The sequence below is a fragment of the Phocoena phocoena genome, chromosome 20, assembly GCF_963924675.1.
Source record: "Phocoena phocoena chromosome 20, mPhoPho1.1, whole genome shotgun sequence".
In the NCBI taxonomy this organism is placed as follows: domain Eukaryota; kingdom Metazoa; phylum Chordata; class Mammalia; order Artiodactyla; family Phocoenidae; genus Phocoena; species Phocoena phocoena.
The window spans coordinates 46897185-46920493 of record NC_089238.1 but is presented as its reverse complement, the minus strand read 5'-3'; the positions used below and the strand labels follow the sequence as shown (position 1 = coordinate 46920493).

The window sequence follows — 23309 nt, the reverse complement described above, 5'->3', positions numbered from 1 at the left end:
CATCATCCCCAAAGAAACCTTACATCCCCTAGCAGCCTCTTCCCATTTCCTCTCTCACCAGCCCCTAGCAGCCCCCATCTCCTTTAGAGAGAAGGATTTTCCCAGGAGTACTTTTTTTTTGTTTTGACATCTTTATTGGAGTATAACTGCTTTACATTGTTGTGTTAGTTGCTGCTGTATAACAAAGTGAATCAGCTATACGTATACATATATCCCCATATCCCCTCTCTCTTGCATCTCCCTCCCACCCCCCCATCCCACCCCTCTAGGTGGTCACAAAGCACTGAGCTGATCTCCCTGTGCCATGTGGCTGCTTCCCACTAGCTAGCTATTTTACATTTGGTAGTGTATATATTTCATTGCCACTCTCTCACTTAGTCCCAGCTTACCCTTCCCCCTCCCCATGTCCTCAAGTCCATTCTCTACGTCTGTGTCTTTATTCCTGTCCTGCCCCTAGGTTATTCATAACCATTTTTTTTTTAGATTCTATATATATGTGTTAGCATACAGTAGCTAACACATGTTAGCATACATTTCTCTTTCTGACTTACTTCACTCTGTATGACAGACTCTAGGTCCATCCACCTCACTACAAATAACTCAGTTTCATTTCTTTTTATGGCTCAGTAATATTCCATTGTATATATGTTCCACATCTTCTTTATCCATTCATCTGTGGATGGACATGTAGGTTGCTTCCATGTCCTGGCTATTGTAAATAGTGCTGCAGTGAACATTGTGGTACGTGTCACTTTTTGAATTATGGTTTTCTTAAGGTACATGCCCAGTAGTGAAATTGCTGGGTCATATGGTAGTTCTATTTTTAGTTTTTTAAGGAACCTCCATACTGTTCTCCATAGTGGCTGTATCAATTTAACATTCCCACCAACAGTGCAAGAGGGTTCCCTTTTCTCCACACCCTCGCCAGCATTTATTGTTTGTAGATTTTTTGATGATGGCCATTCTGACCGGTGTGAGGTGATACCTCATTATAGTTTTGATTTGCATTTCTCTAATGATTAGTGATGTTGAGCATCCTTTCACATGTTTCTTGGCAGTCTGTATATCTTCTTTGGAGAAATGTCTATTTAGGTCTTCTGCCCATTTTTGGATTGGGTTGTTTGTTTTTTTGATATTGAGCTGCATGAGTTGCGTGTATATTTCAGAGATTAATCCTTTGTCAGTTGCTTCATTTGCAAATATTTTCTCCCATTCTGAGGTTTGTCTTTTAGTCCTGTTATTGGTTTCCTTTGCTGTGCAAAAGCTAAGTTTCATTAGGTCCCGTTTGTTTATTTTTGTTTTTATTTCCATTTCTCTAGGAGGTGGGTCAAAAAGGATCTTGCTGTGATTTATGTCATAGAGTGTTCTGCCTATGTTTTCCTCTAAGAGTCTTATAGTGTCTGGCCTTACATTTAGATCTTTAATCCATTTTGAGTTTATTTTTGAGTATGGTGTTAGGGAGTGTTCTAATTTCATTCTTTTACATGTAGCTGTCCAGTTTTCCCAACACCATTTATTGAAGAGGCTGTCTTTTCTCCACTGTATATTCTTGCCTCCTTTATCAAAGATAAGGTGACCATATGTGTGTGGGTTTATCTCTGGGATTTCTGTCCTGTTCATTGATCTATATTTCTGTTTTTGTGCCAGTACCATACTGTCTTGATTACTGTAGCTTCATAGTATAGTCTGAAGTCAGGGAGCCTGATTCCTCCAGCTCCGTTTTTCTTTCTCAAGATTGCTTTGGCTATTCGGGGTCTTTTGGGTTTCCATACAAATTGTGCAATTTTTTGATCTAGTTCTGTGAAAAATACCATTGGTAGTTTGATAGGGATTGCTTTGAATCTGTAGATGGCTCTGGGCAGTATAGTCATTTTCACAATGTTGATTCTTCCAGCCCAAGAACATGGTATATCTCTCCAACTGTTTGTATCATCTTTAATTTCTTTCATCAGTGTCTTAGTTTTCTTCATACAGGTCTTTTGTCTCCTTAGGTAGGTTTATTCCTAGGTTCCAGGAGTACTTTTAACTTGAGTCAGGTTTTTAACATCTTCCTGCTTTATTTTCCCATCTCAAAATAAATATAACAAGTTTCAGCCTATCTCACAGCTTTGGGATGAAGCTTTTTTAAGCAAAAACACTTTGAATTTATTAAATCGGTGCTAAAATTAAAAATCCGTTTTGAAAATGAGTTGTCCACATCTTCCAAATTCATCTTTGGAGACTCTCTCTCACTCCGTTACCAGGAACCTAGAGCATTCAGTTATCTTATTTAAACCTGTTTGCATCTGAAGACCCTTTGCAGTTCCTCTCCAAAGCAGCTATTGATTTGTCCCCTGCAGATGGACGCAGCAGACAGGAGCTGCACAGTGTCTGTGCACTGCAGCAACCACCGCGTCAAGATGCTGGTGAAGTTCCCTGCACAGTACCCGAACCACGCGGCCCCTTCCTTCCAGTTCATTAACCCCACCACCATCACATCCACTATGAAAGCGAAGCTGCTCAAGGTGGGCATCTGTGTTCACAAGTTCTCCTTGATGTCAGAAGTGGAGAGCACTGCTCATTTGCATCAGTGTCTGAGTCGAGCAGTGAAGTTGAGTGAAAAAACGAGTCGATAAGATTTGGACATCATGTGTCCTTCCACCTAGCAGGGTTAACAGCTGTATTCTTTTTGTGTAGAAAACATTGAGCGCTGATTCTTAATCTCTTTGGGTCAGGGACCGCCCCCTTCTAAAGTCTAATGAAAACCACACACCCTTCCACAGAAAAATTTGCACAGATATTGCATATAACTTCAGAAATATTGCATATAAATCATAGGCAGTTATGTAATTGCATATAATCTGCTCACAGATCTCATTAAAGCTATGTGTTAATCCCAGGTTAATACAATACAATCTCATTTATTTGGAAACTGTAGGCAAAACGTATTCTGAAGCTAAAAGATACTTTCTAATCAGAAAAAAAGTATGTAAAGTCATTAAAAAAAATCTGTTCCATAAAAGGAGATGTTGTTACTTAGAGTGAGGCTGGCTGGCTGGACAGGTGAGGTGTGATAGGACGGCGGTACCTGAATGGAGGGGTGCAGCCTGGCATCTCGTCTTTACCCTTACAGATTCAGAAACTTGATTTGTCAGTTCATGCAGAGCTAATCAGGTGGAATCCTCATAAAAAAGCCCCGTGAGCTGAGATACGTCTTTTTCGGTCTGAGCAGCATCACATGTGAAATAGCAGAAATATCCTGGCAGCACCAAGTTGACCTGAATGCTATTCATTTTTTCCCTAGTTTGTGTTATATACACTTGATTGTTCTGTCTTCTTGGGGTATGATAGGTAACCAAGAAATTGTTCAAGCTTTGTAAGGGTCTGTGAAATGCTAATAACTCAGATTTTGTGGTACTTGACGTTTTTTCCTTGGAGTCTGAACATTTCGTTGCCTTGTTTGGACATACAAAAAAGATAAATTTTTCTATTGGTATCAAAATGATAGGATAAGCAAGTGTTTTAAAGGTCTAATTCAGTGCTGTCCAATAGAAATGTGATGCAGACTACATGTAATTTTCAATTTTCTAGTAGCCATACTAATAAAAAAAGGTAAATTAATTTCAATAATATTTTAATTTAATCCAGTATGTCCACAGTATTATCATATCAACATGTAAGCGGTATAAAAATTCTTGCGATAGCTTACATTCTTTCTTTTTTTTCTTTTTGGTACTAAGTCTCATATCAACATGTAAGCGGTATAAAAATTCTTGCGATCGCTTACATTCTTTCTTTTTTTTCTTTTTGGTACTAAGTCTTCAACTTTTGGTGTGAATTTTGCGCTTACAGTACATCGCAGTCCAGACTAGCCACACTTCATGTGCTTTATAGTCCGGTAATGACTTCCATGTTAGACAGCCCAGGTCCAATTTACAGGCCTACCTTCAGTATGTGTATGTCAGGTTATACCGATAGCACGTGCTTTAAAATGTTAAGCTCCATATATATGTGTATATAAAATATATATATGTTATTAAAGCATAGTTGATTTACAACGTTGTGCCCCAATCTCTGCTGTACATACATACATATACATATGTACATTCTTTTTTTAATATTCTTTTCCATTATGGTTTATCCCAGGAGATTGGATATAGTTCCCTGTGCTATACAGTAGGACCTTGTTGTTTATCCATTCTAAATGAAATAGTTTACATCTACCAACCCCAAGTTCCCAGGCCATCTGTCTCCCTTCCCCCTCATCCTTGGCAACCCCAAGTCTGTTCTCTGTGTCTGTGAGTCTGTTCCTGTTTTGTAGATAGGTTCATTTGTGCCATATTTTAGATTCCACATATAAGTGATATCATATGGTATTTGTCTTTCTCTTTCTGACTTACTTCAATTAGTATGATAATTTCTAGTTGCATCCATGTTGCTGCAAATGGCATTATTTTGTTCTTTTTTTAATGACTGAGTAGTTAGTGTTCCATTGTATATATGTACCACGTCTTCTTTATCAATTTATTTGTCAATGGACATTTAGGTTGTTTCCATGTTTTGGCTATTGTGAATAGTGCTGCTATGAACATAGGGGTGCATGTATCTTTTTGAATTATAGTTTTGTCCAGGTATATTAGGCTTTATATTTTTAAAGGACCCCCCCAAAAAAGGTACATTTTAATTTTCACTAAAGTGAAATCTGTTCCCCCTGGCATGTATGTATCACATGGAACAGTTTTCAGTCCAGACTGGAGGATATTACTCTAAGTGATGCTGAGATTTCTCATGGAGGAGGGTCGGGTCGGGGGAGAGCAAAGGAGTAGAATTCACTATAAAGGAAGAATGGTGGTTCTAATCGTGCTCTCTCAGAGCCAGTGCATGTGCCTGCCATGGCAAAGGAAAGGGCTTCTGGAAGAGGATTCACAAATGAATCTTCTCTCTGAGCCTCTCGGGGAGGGGGAAGGTGGTGTGGTGTGTTGGCAGCCTCAGACACAGCCACGCTTCGGTGCCCCAGCATCGTTGCTGCTTCCGATGCTTCACACAATAAAAAAGAATCAGGAGAAAGAATGTTGCTCTTCTTGACTGCGTTTTGTGCCTTTTCTAGATCCTGAAAGACACTTCCCTGCAAAAAGTGAAACGCAACCAGAGCTGTTTGGAGCCCTGCCTGCGCCAGCTCGTCTCCTGCCTTGAGTCTTTTGTGGTGGGATCCTTGTTACCAACCTATGCTTTGTGGTTTCGTTTCCTTTCCTCCTCCCTAAAATCCTGGGCTCCCTGATCTTGGAATAATGTGTCCTGTTTTGTAATTTGGCTTGAAGACAGATTGTGGGTTTTAGTCTCTTGATTTTAAAATTTCAGAACCAAGAAGACAGCGCTTCCAGCAATCCCTTCGCGCTCCCGAACTCTGTCACGCCACCCCTACCGACATTTGCCCGGGTGACCACCGCCTACGGGTCCTACCAGGATGCCAATATTCCCTTTCCCAGGACCTCAGGGGCCAGATTCTGCGGGGCAGGTTGGTCTCTTTAGGTTCTCTGATTATAGATTTCGAGAGAGAGAAGCTAAGAATGTCTGTATAAAAATTTCCATCAGAAAATGTTTCTTTGTTTTTATTTCCTGAGAACTCAAAAGATTTCTGTCATGGTGTTATCTGAAGCCGCATTGGCATCTGGGGACACACCCTAAGAACGTTCACCAGATTTACAGACTTGACTTGTTTCATTCTGATGAGTGTGAATTTGAGTCTTGACTCAACCTATTGAAAATACACATAGGAAATATAAAGTACCTGTGAAGACTTTTTCCAAACCACATATATCCCATCTCTCCTGAATCCTGGAGATTCTTATCTTTGTTTTTATTAAGTACGGCTGCCATTGTGAGCCTGTGTAGCTTAGGATACTATGTCTTATCCTTCAGGTATATTGAGGTAGACAAAAGATTGACCAGTGCTTTCTTAGGATTTCCCATCACCAGCTCATTGACCTTGATGTGCACGTGTGATGTCTCCTTTGACAGGGTACCTGGTGTATTTCACAAGGCCCATGACGATGCACCGAGCAGTGTCTCCGACTGAGCCTACTCCGAGGTGAGTCTGGGAGATGCAGGTATAAGCTACATTCATGGGACAGAAATAGGCAGACATCTGGGAATTTGTCTTTGGACAATTTGTGTTAGTTATCACTCATTATAAGATTTACTCCCAAAAGATCATGGTTCATTGAATTTCACCCAAGCTGAGATTTCTACTGTAAAGTTACTACTAGGAGTTGCTTGATAAAAACTGTTGTCAAAACAAGGCAAATTCTTTTTTAATGTGCTCTTCCCAATCACTAAAGTATTATCTGAATATTAAATAAAACTAGAATAATAGCAAGAGATAATCTATAGTCCCGTAACACTAATAGGCCACTTCTAACATTACCACACACATGTAATGTATGTGCAGCCATCACTAGAGTCAATTCTAGAACCTTTTCATTATCCCAAAAAGAAACTTTGAATCCCTTAAGGATCACCCCAGTCCCTAAGTCCCCCATTCCTCCAGCCCTGGGCAAACACTGGTCTACTTTCTGTCTATAAATTTGCCTGTTCTGGACAGTTCATATAAATGGAATTGTATGTGTGTTCTTTTGTAACTGCCGTCTTTCACTTAGTATGTTTTCAAGGATCATACATGTTGTAGCATGTATCAGTACTTCATTTCTTCTTATTGCCAAATAATATTCCATTACATGTATATACCATGTTTTATTTATTCATACATCAGTCATTGGACATTGGGACTGTTTCCACTTTTTGGCCATTATGAATAATGCTGCTATGAACATTCTGTGCAAATTTTGTGTGGATATATATTTTTTCATTTTTCTTGGATATATACCTAGGAACTGAATGACTGGATCATATTGTAAATTTTTTTCTTAATTAATACACTTTATCTTTTAGAGCAAGTTTAGGTTCATAGCAAAATTGAGTGCAGAGTACATATACCCCTGTCCCCACACCTTTACAACCTTCCCCATATTAGTGGTTTTTTAAACTTAAATATTATGCTGTAGACTTCTGGTTCTGCAGTGTGATGACCAGGATAACTTGGAAACCCTCCTGCTACAAACACCTGGTTATACTGTATATGATATAATTAGCATACTTAATAATGAATAGCTAAGCTAACAAGAAAGAAAGGACATTGCACCAAGTTCATGAGCAGGTGCTACGGCTGTCCTGGGAGTTTGCCAGTTTCTGCAGTAACCCAAGCAGATGAGAACTTGGCCCTACAAGAAGTGGGAGTTAAAAAAATGTCATGAAGAACCTAGGGGTAAGATAGGAATAAAGACGCAGACCTACTGGAGAACGGACTTAAGGATATGGGGAGGGGGAAGGGTGAGTTTTGACAGGGCGAGAGAGAGTCATGGACATATACACACTAACAAACGTAGTAAGGTAGATAGCTGGGGGGAAGCAGCCGCAAGGCACAGGGATATTAGCTCGGTGCTTTGTGACAGCCTGGAAGGGTGGGATGGGGAGAGTGGGAGGGAGGGAGACGCAAGAGGGAAGACATATGGGAACATATGTATATGTATAGCTGATTCACTTTGTTGTAAAGCAGAAACTAACACACCATTGTAAAGCAATTATACCCCAATAAAGATGTTTAAAAAAAAAAAAAAAAAAAAAAAAAGAATTACAGAAAGGGAGGATGGTAGAAGAGGAATATGTATTCAGGCCACTAAGTTTTGGCAGAGACCATAATCTTAGATCCCTAGCTCCATCCAACAACAGTGAATCTACTTTTATTTCATTCCTAAATATTTAGATGTAAGTGCCTCTAGTTCACTTACAGATATTGATCTGTTCAAAAGCAAGGAAGCCTTTATTACCACATTAATTTTTTGATCCTCTGCCCCTCAACAACCTGGCAATTATTTAAATAAGTGTGGCTAGCTGAATTGCTGATAAGATTCATGAAACTATCCGTATTTAAAGTTCAAAACCATTGATTTTGTGTAACTTTATTAAAGATGAATATAACTTAATTTAAAAAAAAAAAAAAAAAAAAAGAAGTGGGAGTTAAATGCCAGAGAATGCCCTACATTACACTAGATTCCTTATTTGAAAGGTTGGACTAGAAAACAATCACCTACTCTTTTTTTAAAATTTTTAAAATTTTATGTTTTTGGCTGAGTTGGGTCTTTGTTGCTGTATGCAGGCTTTCTCTAGTTGCGGCGAGCGGGGGCTACTCTTCATTGCGGTGCATGGGCTTCTCACTGTGGTGGCTTCTCTTGTTGTGGAGCACGGGCTCTAAGTGCGCAGGCTTCAGTAGTTGTGGCACACGGGCTCAGTAGTTGTGGCACATGGGCTCAGTAGTTGTGGCTTGTGGGCTCCAGAGTACAGGCTCAGTAGTTGTGGCGCACGGACTTAGTTGCTCCGCGGCATGTGGGATCTTCCCGGAGCAGGGCTCGAACCTGTGTCCCCTGCATTGGCAGGCAGATTCTTAACCATTGTGCCAACAGGGAAGCCCCCAATCCCCTACTCTTAAAAGGAAACAACAGATATCTGTATCTGGACTTTGGGTCAGTGGGAAAATGTTCCTGTTAGAACATTTTTCACACTAACAGTCTTGTATTGAGGTATAATTTAGGGTACACAAATGTGAAGTCTGTACCTTGATGACCAGCACCCAGATCAGGATACAGAGCCTTGTCCTCGCTCCCAAAAGTTCCCTGGTCCCTTTACCCAGAGGAAATGATTCTTCTGCTTCCATCATTGAAGTTTAGTTTGCCTGTGCTTGAACTTCATCTAAATAGAGCCATCCAGCATGTACTATTTTATGTCTGGCTTATTTTGCTCAACTTAACGTTTTTGAAATTGATCCACGTGGTTGCATGGATCAGTAGTTCCATGGTATGAAAATAATATAATTTGCTTATTCATACTCCTGTTGATGGACATTTGGATTATTTCCAGTTTTTATTTTATTATATGTAGACCTACACATACAAGTCTTTTTTTTTTTAATTTCATACAAGTCTTTTTATGGACATGTGTATTAATTTCTCTACCCAAGGAGTAGAATCCCTGGGTCATAGGATACGTGCGTGTTTAATTTTATTAGAATTGCCAAAAAGTCTGTCCCTGTGGTTATGCCGTGTTATACTCTTCCAGCAACGTTTCAGAGTTCTCGCTGCTCCACATCCTCTCCAAAACTTGGTGTTTTTAGTCTTTTCAGCTTTAGCCGTTGTGGTAGGTGTGTAGTGTTATCTCATTGTGCTTTAATTTGTGCTTCCATGGTGATGACTAATGATGGTGAACAGCTTTTGTGTGCTAATTGACCACTTGGATATCTTCTTTGGTGATTTGCCTGTTCTAGTATTTTGTCCAGTTTTTTTTTAGACTGTGTTTCTTATTATCTATTTGTGGTAGTTCTTTATCAATTCTTATTGCAAACCCTTTGCTGGGTGTATGTATTGATTTTCTCCTAATCTATGGCTTATCTTTGTCCCTCTTTAATGATTTTCAATTTTCAGCAGTTTTTAATTTTGATGCAGTTCAGTTTATCACTTTTTAAGTGTTAGGGTTAGTGCTTCTGTGTCCTGTCTAAAAAAAATTTCTATCATGAAAATATTCTGTGTTTTCTCTTAAAAATTTATAGATGTAAATTCCTTATCTAAGGTCTGTAATTAATCTCAAAGTAATTTTTGTGAGGTTTTTTTTTTTTCAGTAGAGATATATAGTTGTTATATATATAGCACCATTTATGGAAAAGATTTTGCTCTTGTTGAATTTGCATTGATACCTTTGTTGAAAATCAATTGACCGTATGTTTTGGATCTATTTCTGGCCTCTATTTTTTCTTTGGTTTATTGGTCTCTCCTTATGCCAACACTACACTGTTAATGTAGGTTTATATAGTAAGTCTTCAAATCTGGTAATGTTAAGTCCTGTAACTTTATTATTCTCATTCAGGATTGTGTTGGCTACTCTAGATCTTTTGCATTTCTGAAAAGATAGAAATCAGCTTACTGGTTCCTACAGAAAATAGCCTGCTCATATTTTGAATGGAGTTGTGTTGATTCTATAGATCAACTTGGAGAAAATTGACACCTTAACAATCTGGAATCTTCTAGTCTATTAACACGGTGTATTTCTCTATTGTTTTGAGTCTTTAATTTCTCTCAGCAATATTTTGTATTTTCCATACACTTTTTTTTTTTAATGTGTTCCTAGGTATTGCATGTGTTTTTTTTTTTTTTCTTTTTTTTTTTTTGCGGTACGCGGGCCTGTCACTGTTGTGGCCTCTCCCGTTGCGGAACACAGGCTCCGGACTCGCAGGCTCAGCGGCCATGGCTCACAGGCCCAGCCGCTCCGCGGCATGTGGGATCTTCCCAGACCGGGGAACGAACCCGTGTCCCCTGCATCGGCAGGCAGACTCTCAACCACTGCGCCACCAGGGAAGCCCGGTATTGCATGTGTTTTGATGCTATCGTAAATGCAATTCTATTATTTTCCAAATGTTTGTTTTTAATATATAGAAATACAGTAGATTATTGTAGATTGACCTTGTATCTAAATTCACTTATTAGTTTAAGTAATTTATAGACTCCTTTGAATTTTCTTTGTATATAGTCATAGAAACATTCTCCGCTTCTGCAGATAAAGCATTTTTCAGTTCTGAAAGTGATCTTTGATTCCTTTTTGGAGTTTCCATTTTTTCCCCATTTTATCCATCTTTTTCTCCTGATTTCATCAAGCGCTAAGAGTGGCATCACTTAGAACTATGGAAAGATCCAAGCCAGTATGGTTAATTGTGCCTTTTCAACCACAGATCTCTGTCAGCTTTGTCTGCCTATCATACTGGCTTGATTGCGCCCATGAAGATCCGCACAGAGGCCCCTGGGAACCTCCGTTTGTACAGCGGGAGCCCCACGCGCAGTGAGAAGGAGCAGGTCTCCATCAGCTCCTTCTACTACAAGGAGCGGGTAAGCGGCTGATCCACGGCCTTTGATTCTTATCCCTTCCCCAGATTCTTGTCCCTGGCCTCCCTGCCTGCCATGCACAGCAGCCAAATTAGTGATCCCCCTGTGGTCTTTCCCTTTCATACTTAGTGTGTTAGAGAAAGACCGTTGCTTTGTTCCTTTTGGTTGGTTTTTAACTACTGTAAATTATATAGGAGGGGGAGGGGTGGTTGGTTATTATAATCCGTACTCTTCCCTCCCCTTTAACCCTGTCCTGTGATCCCCATACATGAAGTCGATTCCCATCCTCTGAGATAGAATCATGTAGCTTCAGGTCTTCCTGGTTATTCTGATGTTTGTCACCAAATTAAGGGATGCTTCAGAAGGCTTGGGATCCTGATATATTTGGAACTTCATAGTTGTGGGAAGTTTTCAAGTTGACCTCTAAGAGGTTTTATACTTTTACAAAGTCTGCACCGAAGTACCCATTTGAATGGACTGGTTTATACAAAAATCACCTGAAACTGTCCTTCTGTTCCTGGGTTCTTAAGGAACTCATCGTCCCTACAGTAGCTATTAAGCTGTCAGAAGCCTTTGGTGACGACAGTGTAGAGAATATCGGCAGAGCGTGGGAATGATTCTGAGAACTTTCTGTATTATCAGGTTGAGTCTGGCTTAAACTGTCTTTTAACTGACGTGATGTATTAACTGGTTACCACTGAGCTACGCACAAACTCAGCCCTTAGGAATTCTTTGTTGCTCTCTCCCACTAATTGAGAAATGATGGATTGCCTATAATTAAAATTTGGTTTTTTGTTAAAAATTGAGTTATTTAAAATAAAACCCCAATTTCCAGCAGATGTTGGAGGTGTCTTCACTTTGATTGCAGTGTAGTGTCTAACCTTCCTGGTTTGCATGATGTTGGCTGTCGCTGACTTTGTCAGGTCTTAGGGTTGTATGTGACAAATGAGTGGCAGGAACTGATGCTTGAGGCATGACCAGTCTTGGGCAAAACGTTCAGTCAAATAGGGAAAATGATTTTTTGGTTGCCTTTCTGGCCAGCTCCATAGTCCCTTTCTTTGCATCTCTGACGGAGTTCTCCACCCCACCGCTGCCTCCCCCCACCCCGCCCTGTCCTGCACCTGTCACAGAACTTATTAGAACACTTTTATCTTCCCAAGTCCTTTACATTCAAAAAAAAATTTTTTTTTCTTTTTCTGCAAGCTAGTGGGTAACTGGTGAGAAGCTTTGATAAACTGGTTGGAACTAAGGCATTTTATTATTGATGTAGTAGCTAAACAAACTCAAGGTTGAATAAATGTAGGAATTTTCTTTAGCACCAGGGCCAGGTTGAGGAGACCTGTTAGTCAAAGAGGCAGTTCTGAATTCCCCTTTGCATCATGCCCCGTGCTTCTCGTGCTTGGGTTCAGATTGGGCAGCATAGCTGGGACTTGCACTTTTGACCCTGTGATAGTGTGTAAAGGTCGTGTTTCATCAAAATAACTCCAGTTCCAAGAAGGAGGCTCTCCTAATACAGAAGCATTTATAAGGCCTACATTTATATTTTTGATGGTCTGGACTCTCTTTTACGACAAACACACTGTAATCGTGAAGAGGGAACAAAGGCACATAGATAATTAGCTCTTATCAGACAGGATATGCTGGGGTGTGGAGGAAGGATTGTGATATTTCACTTTGGGGTGATTCCCAGCGTGCTGCTTCTCCCCAGAAAACAGGCCATTGTAGTCCCCTAGAATGACATAGTAAGTGGTCTCTGAATTGTATTTCAGACAGTGAGCGAATAAAGTGGGGGGAGGTAGTTTTATTATAATTTCATATGAAACTTTTGTATTGATGTATAGCCTATGTGCAGAAAAGTTCACAAATCATAGGTCTATAATTCAGTCAATTAGCAATCACAGGAAATAGACTGTTCCAAGACATAGACTATTCCAAGAACCCTAGAAGCCGTGGGGGAGGGAGGCACATTTTAATGTATGACACATAGTAATTATTAGGTTAAATCATATGAAACTGCTGATGTTTGAGCATTTTTGACCTTAAGAAAAAGTTTCACATGGTTCAGCCTAGTAAGAAGTTAAAATCAGTTATCAATAACTGGTCAGTCAGTTATTTTGTGATGAATCTAAAATAAACTTGTAAACTCTCCTTGAAGCTTGTTCGTGTCCATCCCATTTACATACGGCATGGGGAAGGAATTACAGGAATGAAATATGGCCATCTTATTTTCCTCACAGAGGACGATAACAGTTTTATCCCTCGAGAAGTATTTTCTGATTCTTGGGTGTCTAGTTTCAAATGTCAAATAATATCACTTCTATTACTTTTGTCCTGGAAACGATTCCAGTGTACTAAGTTTCTCTGTGCTTAAGTCTTCATTTTCAGCCCAAATTTTATCTCCTGCGTACTTTTATTCTTGTTTAGATCTCTACCCCTGAGAGCTTTAAGAAGAAAGGAAAAGAATACAACTGCATTAAAGTATAACAATGAAAGAATTATAGAGTATTTTGGAGATTGCAGAAATATCTTTCTAGAGCCGTTGGGGACTAATACTCATTTTTCTTGTTTTTGTGTTTTTACCCTGCCCTACTTAGGTCATCTTGTTATATCACCCAGAGGTTCTCCAGATGGAATTCCAGTGTTTGCTCTTAAAATTTTTTTAAATGTGAGAGATGTAAAAATAAATTAATAAAACCATTAAATTTCATATAAGAAGTTAGAAAGCACAGAGAGATGCTAACATTCATTTGGTAACTGGACCTTCTATTAATAGCTGATGAAATATTGTTTATTCTTAGGGTAAATCAGAAGGCCCAGGACTTAAGATAAATATCAGGCATTGCCCTGTAAACATTTTAAAAATTTTGCAGCTTCCCACATTCACTTCAGTTGACGTCACTAAAATAGCTTTAATGTGAATAACTGAGGAGGCCTTGAAGTTAATAGAGTAATTTCTGATTTCGCGGAACAGTGTTGTATGCTCCCAGTTTCACACTGATGCTCCCGTGGTTAGCGAGAGCCCTGCGGAGCATCACCCTTCAATTCTCTCAGGCTCTCACTTCCTCCTGGCACCACTCTGAGGTTGGTCCTGCAGTCCCAAGGTCAAGACTTCAGTTTCCCTGGCGCCCCCCCAGCCACACACCAAAAACAATTCGGTGTTGAATCTCTTGAGGAACTTCTTCCTTTTTAGGAATGAGAAGCTTCTCGCACATACGTGTGCTTTTGAAGAGGAAGCAGAGTTCTCCACCTGTTTACTTTTTTTTGGCTGCGCTGGCCTGTGTGGGTCTTAGCGCAGCATGTGGGATCCTTGTTCCCGACCAGGGATGGAACCCACATCCCCTGCATTGGAAGCGTGGAGTCTTAACCTCTGGACCGCCAGGGAAGTCCCTCCACCTGTTTCTTACGATCTTAATTCTTGTAAGAGAACCACAAATCTCCGTCGTAGTTCCTCTGTCAGAGCTGTGTGGATGTCAGCCTCCTGATACCTTGAAATGTGTTTCGGACTAAAGGACAACGGCATTGAAGCTGTGTATGGAGTGTGATGGGTTGGGAGGGGGGTGAGGGAATCTAAATACTGCTGTGCTGAGTTTCAGATTTTTCAGTCATTCCCATCCCAATTTTCCAGTATATTATGGTACCTTTGAATCCATCAGATGTATGGGAAGCTTTCATTTTATTCTATATTTTTTCCCTTTTAATTTTCTTGGTGTTTTTCTTCCCTCCTCGTGGGTGTAACGTTTTCACGCACAGATGTCTCCTCGCTCTGCCCGGCGACGTTGGTCCATACAAGCAATTAACGACTTCCCGGTACTGTGCGCTGTGCAAATGCTCTCCTTAACTAATCCTGTCTCTGCCCAAAGGCCCAAGAATAAAATGCCACCTGCCTGGCTTTGAGGAACCTGAAATGACAGGCTGGCTGGTTTTCAGGACCAGCATAATCAATTTCTCACTCTTGGGAGTCAGGCACCAAGGACTGCCTCCTGGTTCTATCAGTTTCAAATGGGTGAATACTGATATCATTAAGGATTGTGAATGGACTTCTTTGAAAATGACGCTGAATGCTGGATTTCTTGGAAAGAACCCCAGTGATAAGCCTTTAGCTCACCTGATTTCACTTGGAGTATTTGTATAATTTCATAGAGCTTTCAAAAGCCTACCTTTGGCATGGCGGGGCAGCAGAGGAAGATATAAGAGGCTTCTACCATTTTGTCTCCGTTTTTATCGTCTTGCTCAAGTTCAAAGAGGGAGGTGCCCACCTGCTTCATTGGCATGACACCGAAGCTAGATTTTAATCCTTTGGGAATTTCCTGGAACAAATTTTTTCCTTGCCATCAGTATTTTGCATTGACAATAAAACCTCTGCAATGGACATCTTCTCTTCCTTTTCTCTTGCTTACTCTCTCCTCTTCTGTCTTCCTCTCCCACCCCCTTTGTGTTTCAGTCGTGCCATGGTGACCTCAGGCTGTGCAAGGCAGCTTTGAGGCTTTTGTGTAAGTTTCATTTGGTGTAAAAAAAAAAAAAAAAAAAAAATTAGGGGCATAGTCCTATAGCCTTTTCATATAAAAACCGGTTGAAATCAGGAACCTTGATTAGCAAGTTCCACTGCTGCCCAACAACCTGGGGGTGGAGCTGCCTCCGTGGCCATCTTTCCTCAGAAAGCCTGTCCTACCAACCCAACTGCTGCGTTTCCACGGATTTTTCCCAGAAGTCCCTGCTCCTGCTGCTATTTAAAGAGGAACTCATTTTGACTCACTGCCCACTCTGATGATGATTATGCATTGTCGACGGGGTTGCTGCGAAGCAGTTGGTGGCTTATTCTTGGGCTGTTTTTACATTTAACCCATTTATTGCCATCGATGTTGCCTCCGATTGTAGCAGTAACACTGGTGGTTCAGTCGCAAGCTGGCTATTATTGGTTGTCATTCAGTGCTCTCTGCACCAGTGCCTCCCCGCTCCCCCCGCCCCTCCCTCCCCACCCCGATCCTCCCTGTCCTGTTTCCCGTAATTCCATGAACACCTTCTTGGTCTGTTCAGAGGAGCATCCCAGTCTCATCGTGTGATAACTCGTCTGTCTTGCTTTGTCTCTCCTCCCTCGATCCCTGCTCATGGAATCTGTGGGGAAGGGGTGTTTTCTATCGATGGGGCATTGAGATGACCTAAGAGAAGTGCAGAGTCCTTCACCTCCCAGAGGTACCGATTTTACTGCACAGAAACGTATCCATATTTAAGCCCGTCAGAGTGGGACTGGAGCAATGCAGGAGGTTTTAGGGGGCTTTGGGGGCCCCTGTGCCCTTTTCTTACCTGGAAAGGTCAGCCACACCTCATCCCGGTGTGTCATTGTTGTCGTCACCTGACAGGTGCTCAGACTAGAGAGGTTATTCTAAAATCTCCAGCAAGATACTAAGGCAAAGAAATCTTGGGAAGGTGTGGATGAGGTATGAACCATTTTTGTTGCCAGAACACTAGAGGAAACACTGCATGCTTCTTAGGGAGCACCTGGGTCCTAGGCCCTGACACCTGATTTGAGATCTACCACATCTTTGTTTAGGCAGCCTTGTTGGATTTGAATCCCCAGAATAATTTGCCATGAGACAGGTTTACTGAGTGACCTCCACAGCCTGAAGGGGAGATAGTTCATATTTAAAAGCCATCAACCTCCAAGTTTGAAGAAAAAATGTTTTGTGACCCCCCCCCTTAAAGATTTTTTATAATGTTTTATAGTTATTCCTTGCTGGATTAAATGAACAAAAACAGCTGTCCCTTAATTGCTTTCACACTTTGATTCTTGGTGGCAGCTATCATTAGGGTGATCCTGTGTTAGGGAATCTCCTTCTACTGTAGGCTCAAAGGCAGCTTATCAAGGTCCATAAAGCACCACCTGTGCATCAGTACAGATCAAACAGAGAAGCACCTGGAAGCCTGGTGTCTCAAGAAGCTGACAAGGAAGTCCCAGGAAATACAGACAGTGATTTCTGTAATTCTGTGAAGGGTAGTTGCAGAAAGCTGCCCAGACCACTATCTTCACATTTTCATCAAGGACTTATTGATGACTCACACAGGCCCGTTTCTGCCAGTCTCTGTCACCCAAGACTGCAAATGGGAGAAGAGCCCTGAGACGTCTCTTTGGACCCTGAATTTTCTTTTCTCTGAATGTGTCGAATCCTAACAAATCCAAAAAGGAAATTAAACGGCGCGAGGTTCAGGCTCATGAGCCCGGCCTGAAACACAGCACCTTGGCCTGAGCCTGGCGTGTTAAGCCCTGTAGCCACAGGAGCTGCTTGCCTCTGCACGTTGCTCTGGCTCAGCAGTGCTTGGCAGAGGAGTGACTTTAGAAGTGAGTAATTGTAGACAGTGGTGTGTTGGACAGCCCTCACTGGAATCAGATGATCTCCGTATATGCAGAAATGGATCTGTTTTTATGTGGACCAAACTATTTACATATTAACAGGTAGCTTAGTCAGGACTTAAGTTTCCCCCCTTTTTAATCTAAAATCATACCCTTGAAAGCAGGTTAACAAGTATGGACTTAGCAGCCTGAGAACCTGTGTTCAAAGCTCAGCTCTTAGGAGTGTGGCCTTGAGTAAGCTCACATCCTCACTGGTGAAGTCCAGGGCGTCTCTCATTTCCCAAATACAGGCTCCTCTCTGGCCATTGTAGGGAAGGCTCTGGGGAAATAAGATAATTGCTCGTGATCTTCTTCTACATCCATTACCCAGGTCCCTCTGCTCAAGTATTTTTGACATTCTGAAAATGATCCTTTTTAGAAATATTTCAAGTCTGCTAGGAAAAACATTCTGACATGAGCTAGTCTATTTGCAAATGAACCACTTTGGGCACATGGGCCTTAATATTATGCTTTCATGGGGTTTGCTTAAAAAGTCAGGCGATTGTGGATGTTTCCAGTGTGGTCTGAAAGCTGTAGACCCCACCCCTCACGAGGTGTCCATTGGTTTCCACTATTCAGTTAAACGGATCTGTCGTGAATTGCTCATTGTTGAAGGGCTTCTTATTTTCTCTTTGTAATAAGGAGCCAGAGTCAGTGCCTGGAACTGTTTTAGAAGCCTTTCAACAAACCTGGAAGACCCAATTAGATGGATCCTATTTGATTCCAGATGGAATCTTTTGAATGTAGATCTTTTCCTTCTGCCTTTAAAAAAAAATCCAGTACCCTAAATCTCATTGGAGATGACAAATTATGTGGGGCCTTGTGGGTATGTCATTTCCCGGGATTCTTAAACTTCCAGAAGTCTGGATGAAAGTCACAGTGAAGTGAATTTATGGACTGATGCCCTCCGTGTTCTAGTTAACCATGTTGTGCTGTCCCATCACTGCGGGGTCGGTGTATGCGGAGTTACTCTCTGTGAAACCGGTCCTAGCGCTCAGGGCACGTGTGACAGCACAGTCTAATGTCGGTAAACGCTGCCTGGCTCCAGCCCATGCTGACAGGCCGTTTTTCTTGTTAGCACGCTCGCCCCTTACTTGCACCCACATCGCAGTTCTTCTTTAGAAAATAACCAAGGCCAGCAGAGAATTGAAGGGCTACTAGCCCCCAAGAATAGATGCAGTTTCCTCTTGTGTTGCAGAATAATGACTTGTGTATGGATGCATAGTAACTGAACTGCTTCTAAGACCAAATAGGTTAAGGTTCCAAATCGATAGCATATGTATTTACAAACGATGATGAACAATTCAAATACTTTAGCTAAACATCTACATTTACCTGCCATGCACTGAGTCCGGGTGTCCTGGGTTTAGCAGGTTCCATGCCGCTTACTAATCCTATGGGAAGTTACGTGCGTTGGACAACTTTGGGGGTTAGATGGGATGTGAACGGTCAGAAATGCCTGGATATAGACCATGACTGATTTATGGAAGAGTGATTGTATCAAAATCACTGGTGGAAAACGAATTTATCTATGAACCATCTAAATAAGAATATACTCTACATGCCCGAGAGTTTATGGACATTTATAATAATTACAGCTTTTTAAATTGCACTTTTTCAGTTGACACTTTGCAGTCTCACCTTTTCATTGTCCCCTGATTAACCTTGTGAGATTGGAACCACAGAGCTTATCATGAGCCCAGAGTTACCAGTGAGCAAAGAGAGCCTGAATTCACCACGAAAAAGGAATGTGCCTGGGATCGCAGTGAGCCAGGGCATGTGTTAATAAGACCAGTAAGACTTGGTTTTCTGACTCCACATTACAGGGCCCTTTCACTGGTTCCTTTTGCCTCCTTTGTTAATAAATATGTCACTTCCCTCCTGAGATGAATCACTTTGGCGACCCCCTTTCTAACTTCTGGCAATAAAATAAAATAGAATATTGCTCCCTTGGCTGGTCGTCATTTTGAAGATACCAGATGGGGCTACACTCTCATAATTCTCATTTTCCGGGACATCTCTCATTTCCCACATACAGGCTCCTCTGTAGCCATTTGTAGGGAAGGCTCTGGGGAAATAGGATAATTGCTTATGATCTTCCACATCCATTACCCAGGTCCCTCTGCTCAGGTATTTTTGACATTCTAAATGATCACTTTTAGAGATAATTCAAATCTGCTAGGGAAGACAGGGTAATTTTTCTTGAGCTGCTCAGTTTCTGTGTCTGCCTCCCATAGATGAAAGTTTGCAGATCCCACACTGCTGCGTCTGAATTAAATTTCAACAAATCCAATTTAAATTGTCTGAAAAGGAAAGAAAAAAAAAACTTTAATTAGTTTCAAGCAAGAATTTTGAACCTAGGGCTGAACCCAACCTTAAAAGTTGCTCTTCTCCCACATTTTTGTGGTCTTTACTAACTTATTGCTGTTCTTTCTTTTTTAAATTCTGGCTTCAAGGTGTTTTTGAGCACCTGCAGAATGTATATAGCACTGCAGTAGGTGCTTATTTTCCTCTTAGGATTCTGGGCCATGAGCTCAATGCCCTTTGTCATCCTTTTATTTTCTACAGATGCTGATTCATATAATTGTGGGCATGATGTAATGCAAGGTCTCTGCAAATTACCAATGACCCAACTATGGTGTGCTCTGCAAATGTAGGTTTCCATTCATCGAAGTCCCCATTAGTTATATCTTGTCATTTCCCCCAGAAATCAAGGAGATGGAAAAGTAAGCGTGAGGGATCGGACTCTGGGAATCGACCAATCAAGGCGGCTGGGAAAGTGATCATTCAGGATATTGCCTGCCTTCTTCCTGTTCACAAGTCATTGGGAGAACTATACATGTAAGTTCAGAATTTCAGCTATGCCATGCTTCCCACTTAGACATGAATATCAAAGTTGTTTATTTTATCTTATTATATTTTTTGGCCGTGCCTTGCAGGATCTCAGTTCCCTGACGAGGGATTGAACCCAGGCAGTTGAAAGCCTGGAATCCTAATCACTAGGCCACTGGGGAACTCCCTTTTTATTTTAGTTTTTGAGATACTGGAATCCTTTTTAGAAGAGGCCCAGTGCATTAGCTTTCTTCTGCTGCATAGCAAATGACCACAGACCTAGCGTTTAAACAACACACATTTATTATCTCAAAGTTTCTCTGGGTCAGGAGTCTGGGCATGGCTTACCTGGGTCCTTGCTCTGGTCTCCCCAGGCTGAAATTATGAAGTTAGCCGCATGGTGGTCTTAACCAATGCTCAGGGTTCTCTTCCAAACTCATTCAGGTTGTTAGCAGAATTCAGTTCCTTGCAGCCGGAGAACTCAGGGAATTTCGTCTTCTCCAAGACCAGCGGGAGTGTCTCACTGATGCTCCTCTGTCTTTCTAAGGTCTCATCTGATTAGGTCAGGCCCACCCAGGAGAATCTCCCTTTTGACAATTACGGGAGTGATATGTCATCGGTATTGACTGGTCTTGACCCTGTTTAAAGGGAGGGTTTATACAAGGCCTGTACAGCAGGGGCCAGCAATCTTGGGCACAGTCTCAGGATTCTGCCTCCTGTACTTAATACGTAAAACAGTTTAAAAGCAGAGCTACTTTGGTTGAAGGGAGCTGGGAGGTGGGTGACAGGCACACAGAAGCTGCTGACCTGTGGTTCCCCTTCTTCCTGAACTTGAACACATAATAAACAATATTTATTTTGTTGTTTATGTACAACACATTACTCCTTGTTAGAAACTACGGTCAGCATTATACATATCTAAATCAATTTTTATTCAACCCTTAAGCCTGGGGAACTCCCCAGAAAAGCTAGCTGGCCAATTGTTCTTTGAATCTGGCCTCCTCTCCTGACTTGGAAGAGGTAAGCAATTTCACCTTCCCCAGGCCTGAATTCACAGTGTAACATCAGCTGTAGGTAAGCTTTTTCTCCATGTTACGTAGAAAGGGAGCTTAAGGCCAATACGAATAAAACATTTTGAGTGACAACCAAAGAGGCAGTTTTTAGTTTATTTGTTAAACCAGGAGTAATTGATTTAGAAGTCAACTGGAAAGAAACTTTTTAATTCTTCTTAAATTTCAGATTGAATGTGAATGATATTCAAGAAACATGTCAGAAGAATGCCACTTCTGCCTTGCTTGTTGGAAGGAAGGATCTCGTCCAGGTATTTTCCATTCCTTTTGTTGGAGATCTGGATTTTTCTCTTGGAGCAGGTTCCTTTCACTTTATTGTTGTGGTTTAGTGACATTTCAAGGTGTACCTCCTATTTTGTAATTTCTTTCCCATTTTCTTTGCCAAACTGTAGGGCTAGAGCAGCTTTTTAAATCCCTTAGATGTTTTTCTTATTAGTGCTTAGTTGAGGTCCTAAAGCATTTACTAAGTGTCTTTATAACATCCCTTTTCTATTCTAGGGCAGGGTGATTGTTAGTATGTAAATGTGGACGTCTTTATCTTTGCCATTTACACCCTCAGTTCTGTTTTGTTTGTTTTTTACTTTTAAAAATGCTTCATTTCATAAAAGGTTTACCAAGGCATTCCTTAAGATAGAGACACGTTCAGTTTTAAAACAAGGTGTTGTAATATTACAAGAATTAAAATTTCCTTCATCTTTGCAGAAACGCATCAGTGCTTAAGCAAGTTGCTCCTATATTGGTGAGGTTTTTTGTTTTTTAGTTATTTATTTATTTTTGTTTGTTTGGCCGTGCCACGCGTTATAGTCCATAGACCATGCAATTTACACATTTAAGATGTACCATTCAGTGGCTTTTAGTATATTCACAGCATTTTGCAATCATCACCATAAACTATTTTGGAACATTTCCTTTACCCTGTAAAGGCACCCCATACCCCTTACTTGTCACTACTCAAGCCCCTCTTCCCCCATCCAGCCCTCGCCAACCACTAATCTATGTTCTGTCTCTATTGCATCTTTTATTCTTTAGTGTGAGGATTAGATTGAGCAATGGAAACTATGAGCTGCTGTCCTGTCTGCTCAGTTTTTCCTTGTAACCCTCCAAATGACCCAGAGCTAAGGCCTCCCCTTGATTTTTATCTGATTGAAAAATCCCTAAGATTTCCTTTTGTCTCCTAGTAAACACCGTCAAGTCTCTGCTGCAAACCCTTTTAAGTGAAACTTAGAGTCATGGATTTAATATGTTTCTCTAAGGACCCAGCCACCTAAAATTCTGCAAACACTAAGAAGGCAAAACAGAGTAGTGGAAATAGTGGGGAATTTCTAACAGGAGGCGTCAGCCCGACTCTGCTCCGTAGTGGTGTAACACTGGGCCAAGTATTTCCGACTCTCTCAGCCTCTGTATATTGGTCAAATGAGACCCAAGAGAATAATTGCCTCATAGGGTTGATGAGAAGATTGGTTCACGTGCTGAAAAAACATTATCTGAGGAAAAATTACTTCCTAAAGTGTTTTTTTTTTTTTCTTTTAAGTTTTTAGGACTTTTATGGCAGGGTTGATTTGGAAGTTCAGGCTAGTCCGAGTGAAGTGGAAAGACCCTTCCCTGGGGTTCAGACATACCTGGGTTTACATCTGGGCTCTGTCCCTTTCATGTTGTGTGATCCTAGGCAGCTACCTAATCATTCTGAACTTCAGTTTCCTCAACTATAAAGTAGGAACAGTACTTCTAAGGTCCTTATGAGAACTAAATAAGGTAATATGCATACAGTTTCCATACCTGTATCTGGTAGATGTAAATACCCAGTATGTGGCAAATTATTGCTGCTCTTCTTGTAATTGCAGTCATCACTGTGGTGTGGTCTTCCTTAACGGACCGGAAATGACATCAGTGCAAACGCTTGGAGAATTTGTTGTTGTTGTTCTTTTTGCATCATATTGAAGATGATGTGTCTACTGTTCTGCATAAGAGTTACAGGAATAAGCCTGTCAACTATTTCTGTTGAAGGCACTTAGGAAACGTGTATTACAAGTGAGGAAATAATGGGCCCAAGTTGTCGGCCAGGGT

At 41.0% G+C, this 23309-nt stretch overlaps 1 protein-coding gene across 1 annotated transcript in view; it reads left to right on the top strand.

Moving 5' to 3' along the window:
• WDR59 (WD repeat domain 59) overlaps positions 1–23309 on the top strand; it is an 83670-nt gene that overhangs the window by 43831 nt on the left and 16530 nt on the right. Inside the window, exons 14-20 of the mRNA XM_065898621.1 lie at positions 2340–2504; positions 5087–5182; positions 5338–5494; positions 5998–6067; positions 10808–10961; positions 20051–20184; positions 21415–21496. Coding sequence (XP_065754693.1) covers positions 2340–2504; positions 5087–5182; positions 5338–5494; positions 5998–6067; positions 10808–10961; positions 20051–20184; positions 21415–21496 — 858 coding nt within the window. The remainder of the gene's footprint in view (positions 1–2339; positions 2505–5086; positions 5183–5337; positions 5495–5997; positions 6068–10807; positions 10962–20050; positions 20185–21414; positions 21497–23309) is intronic.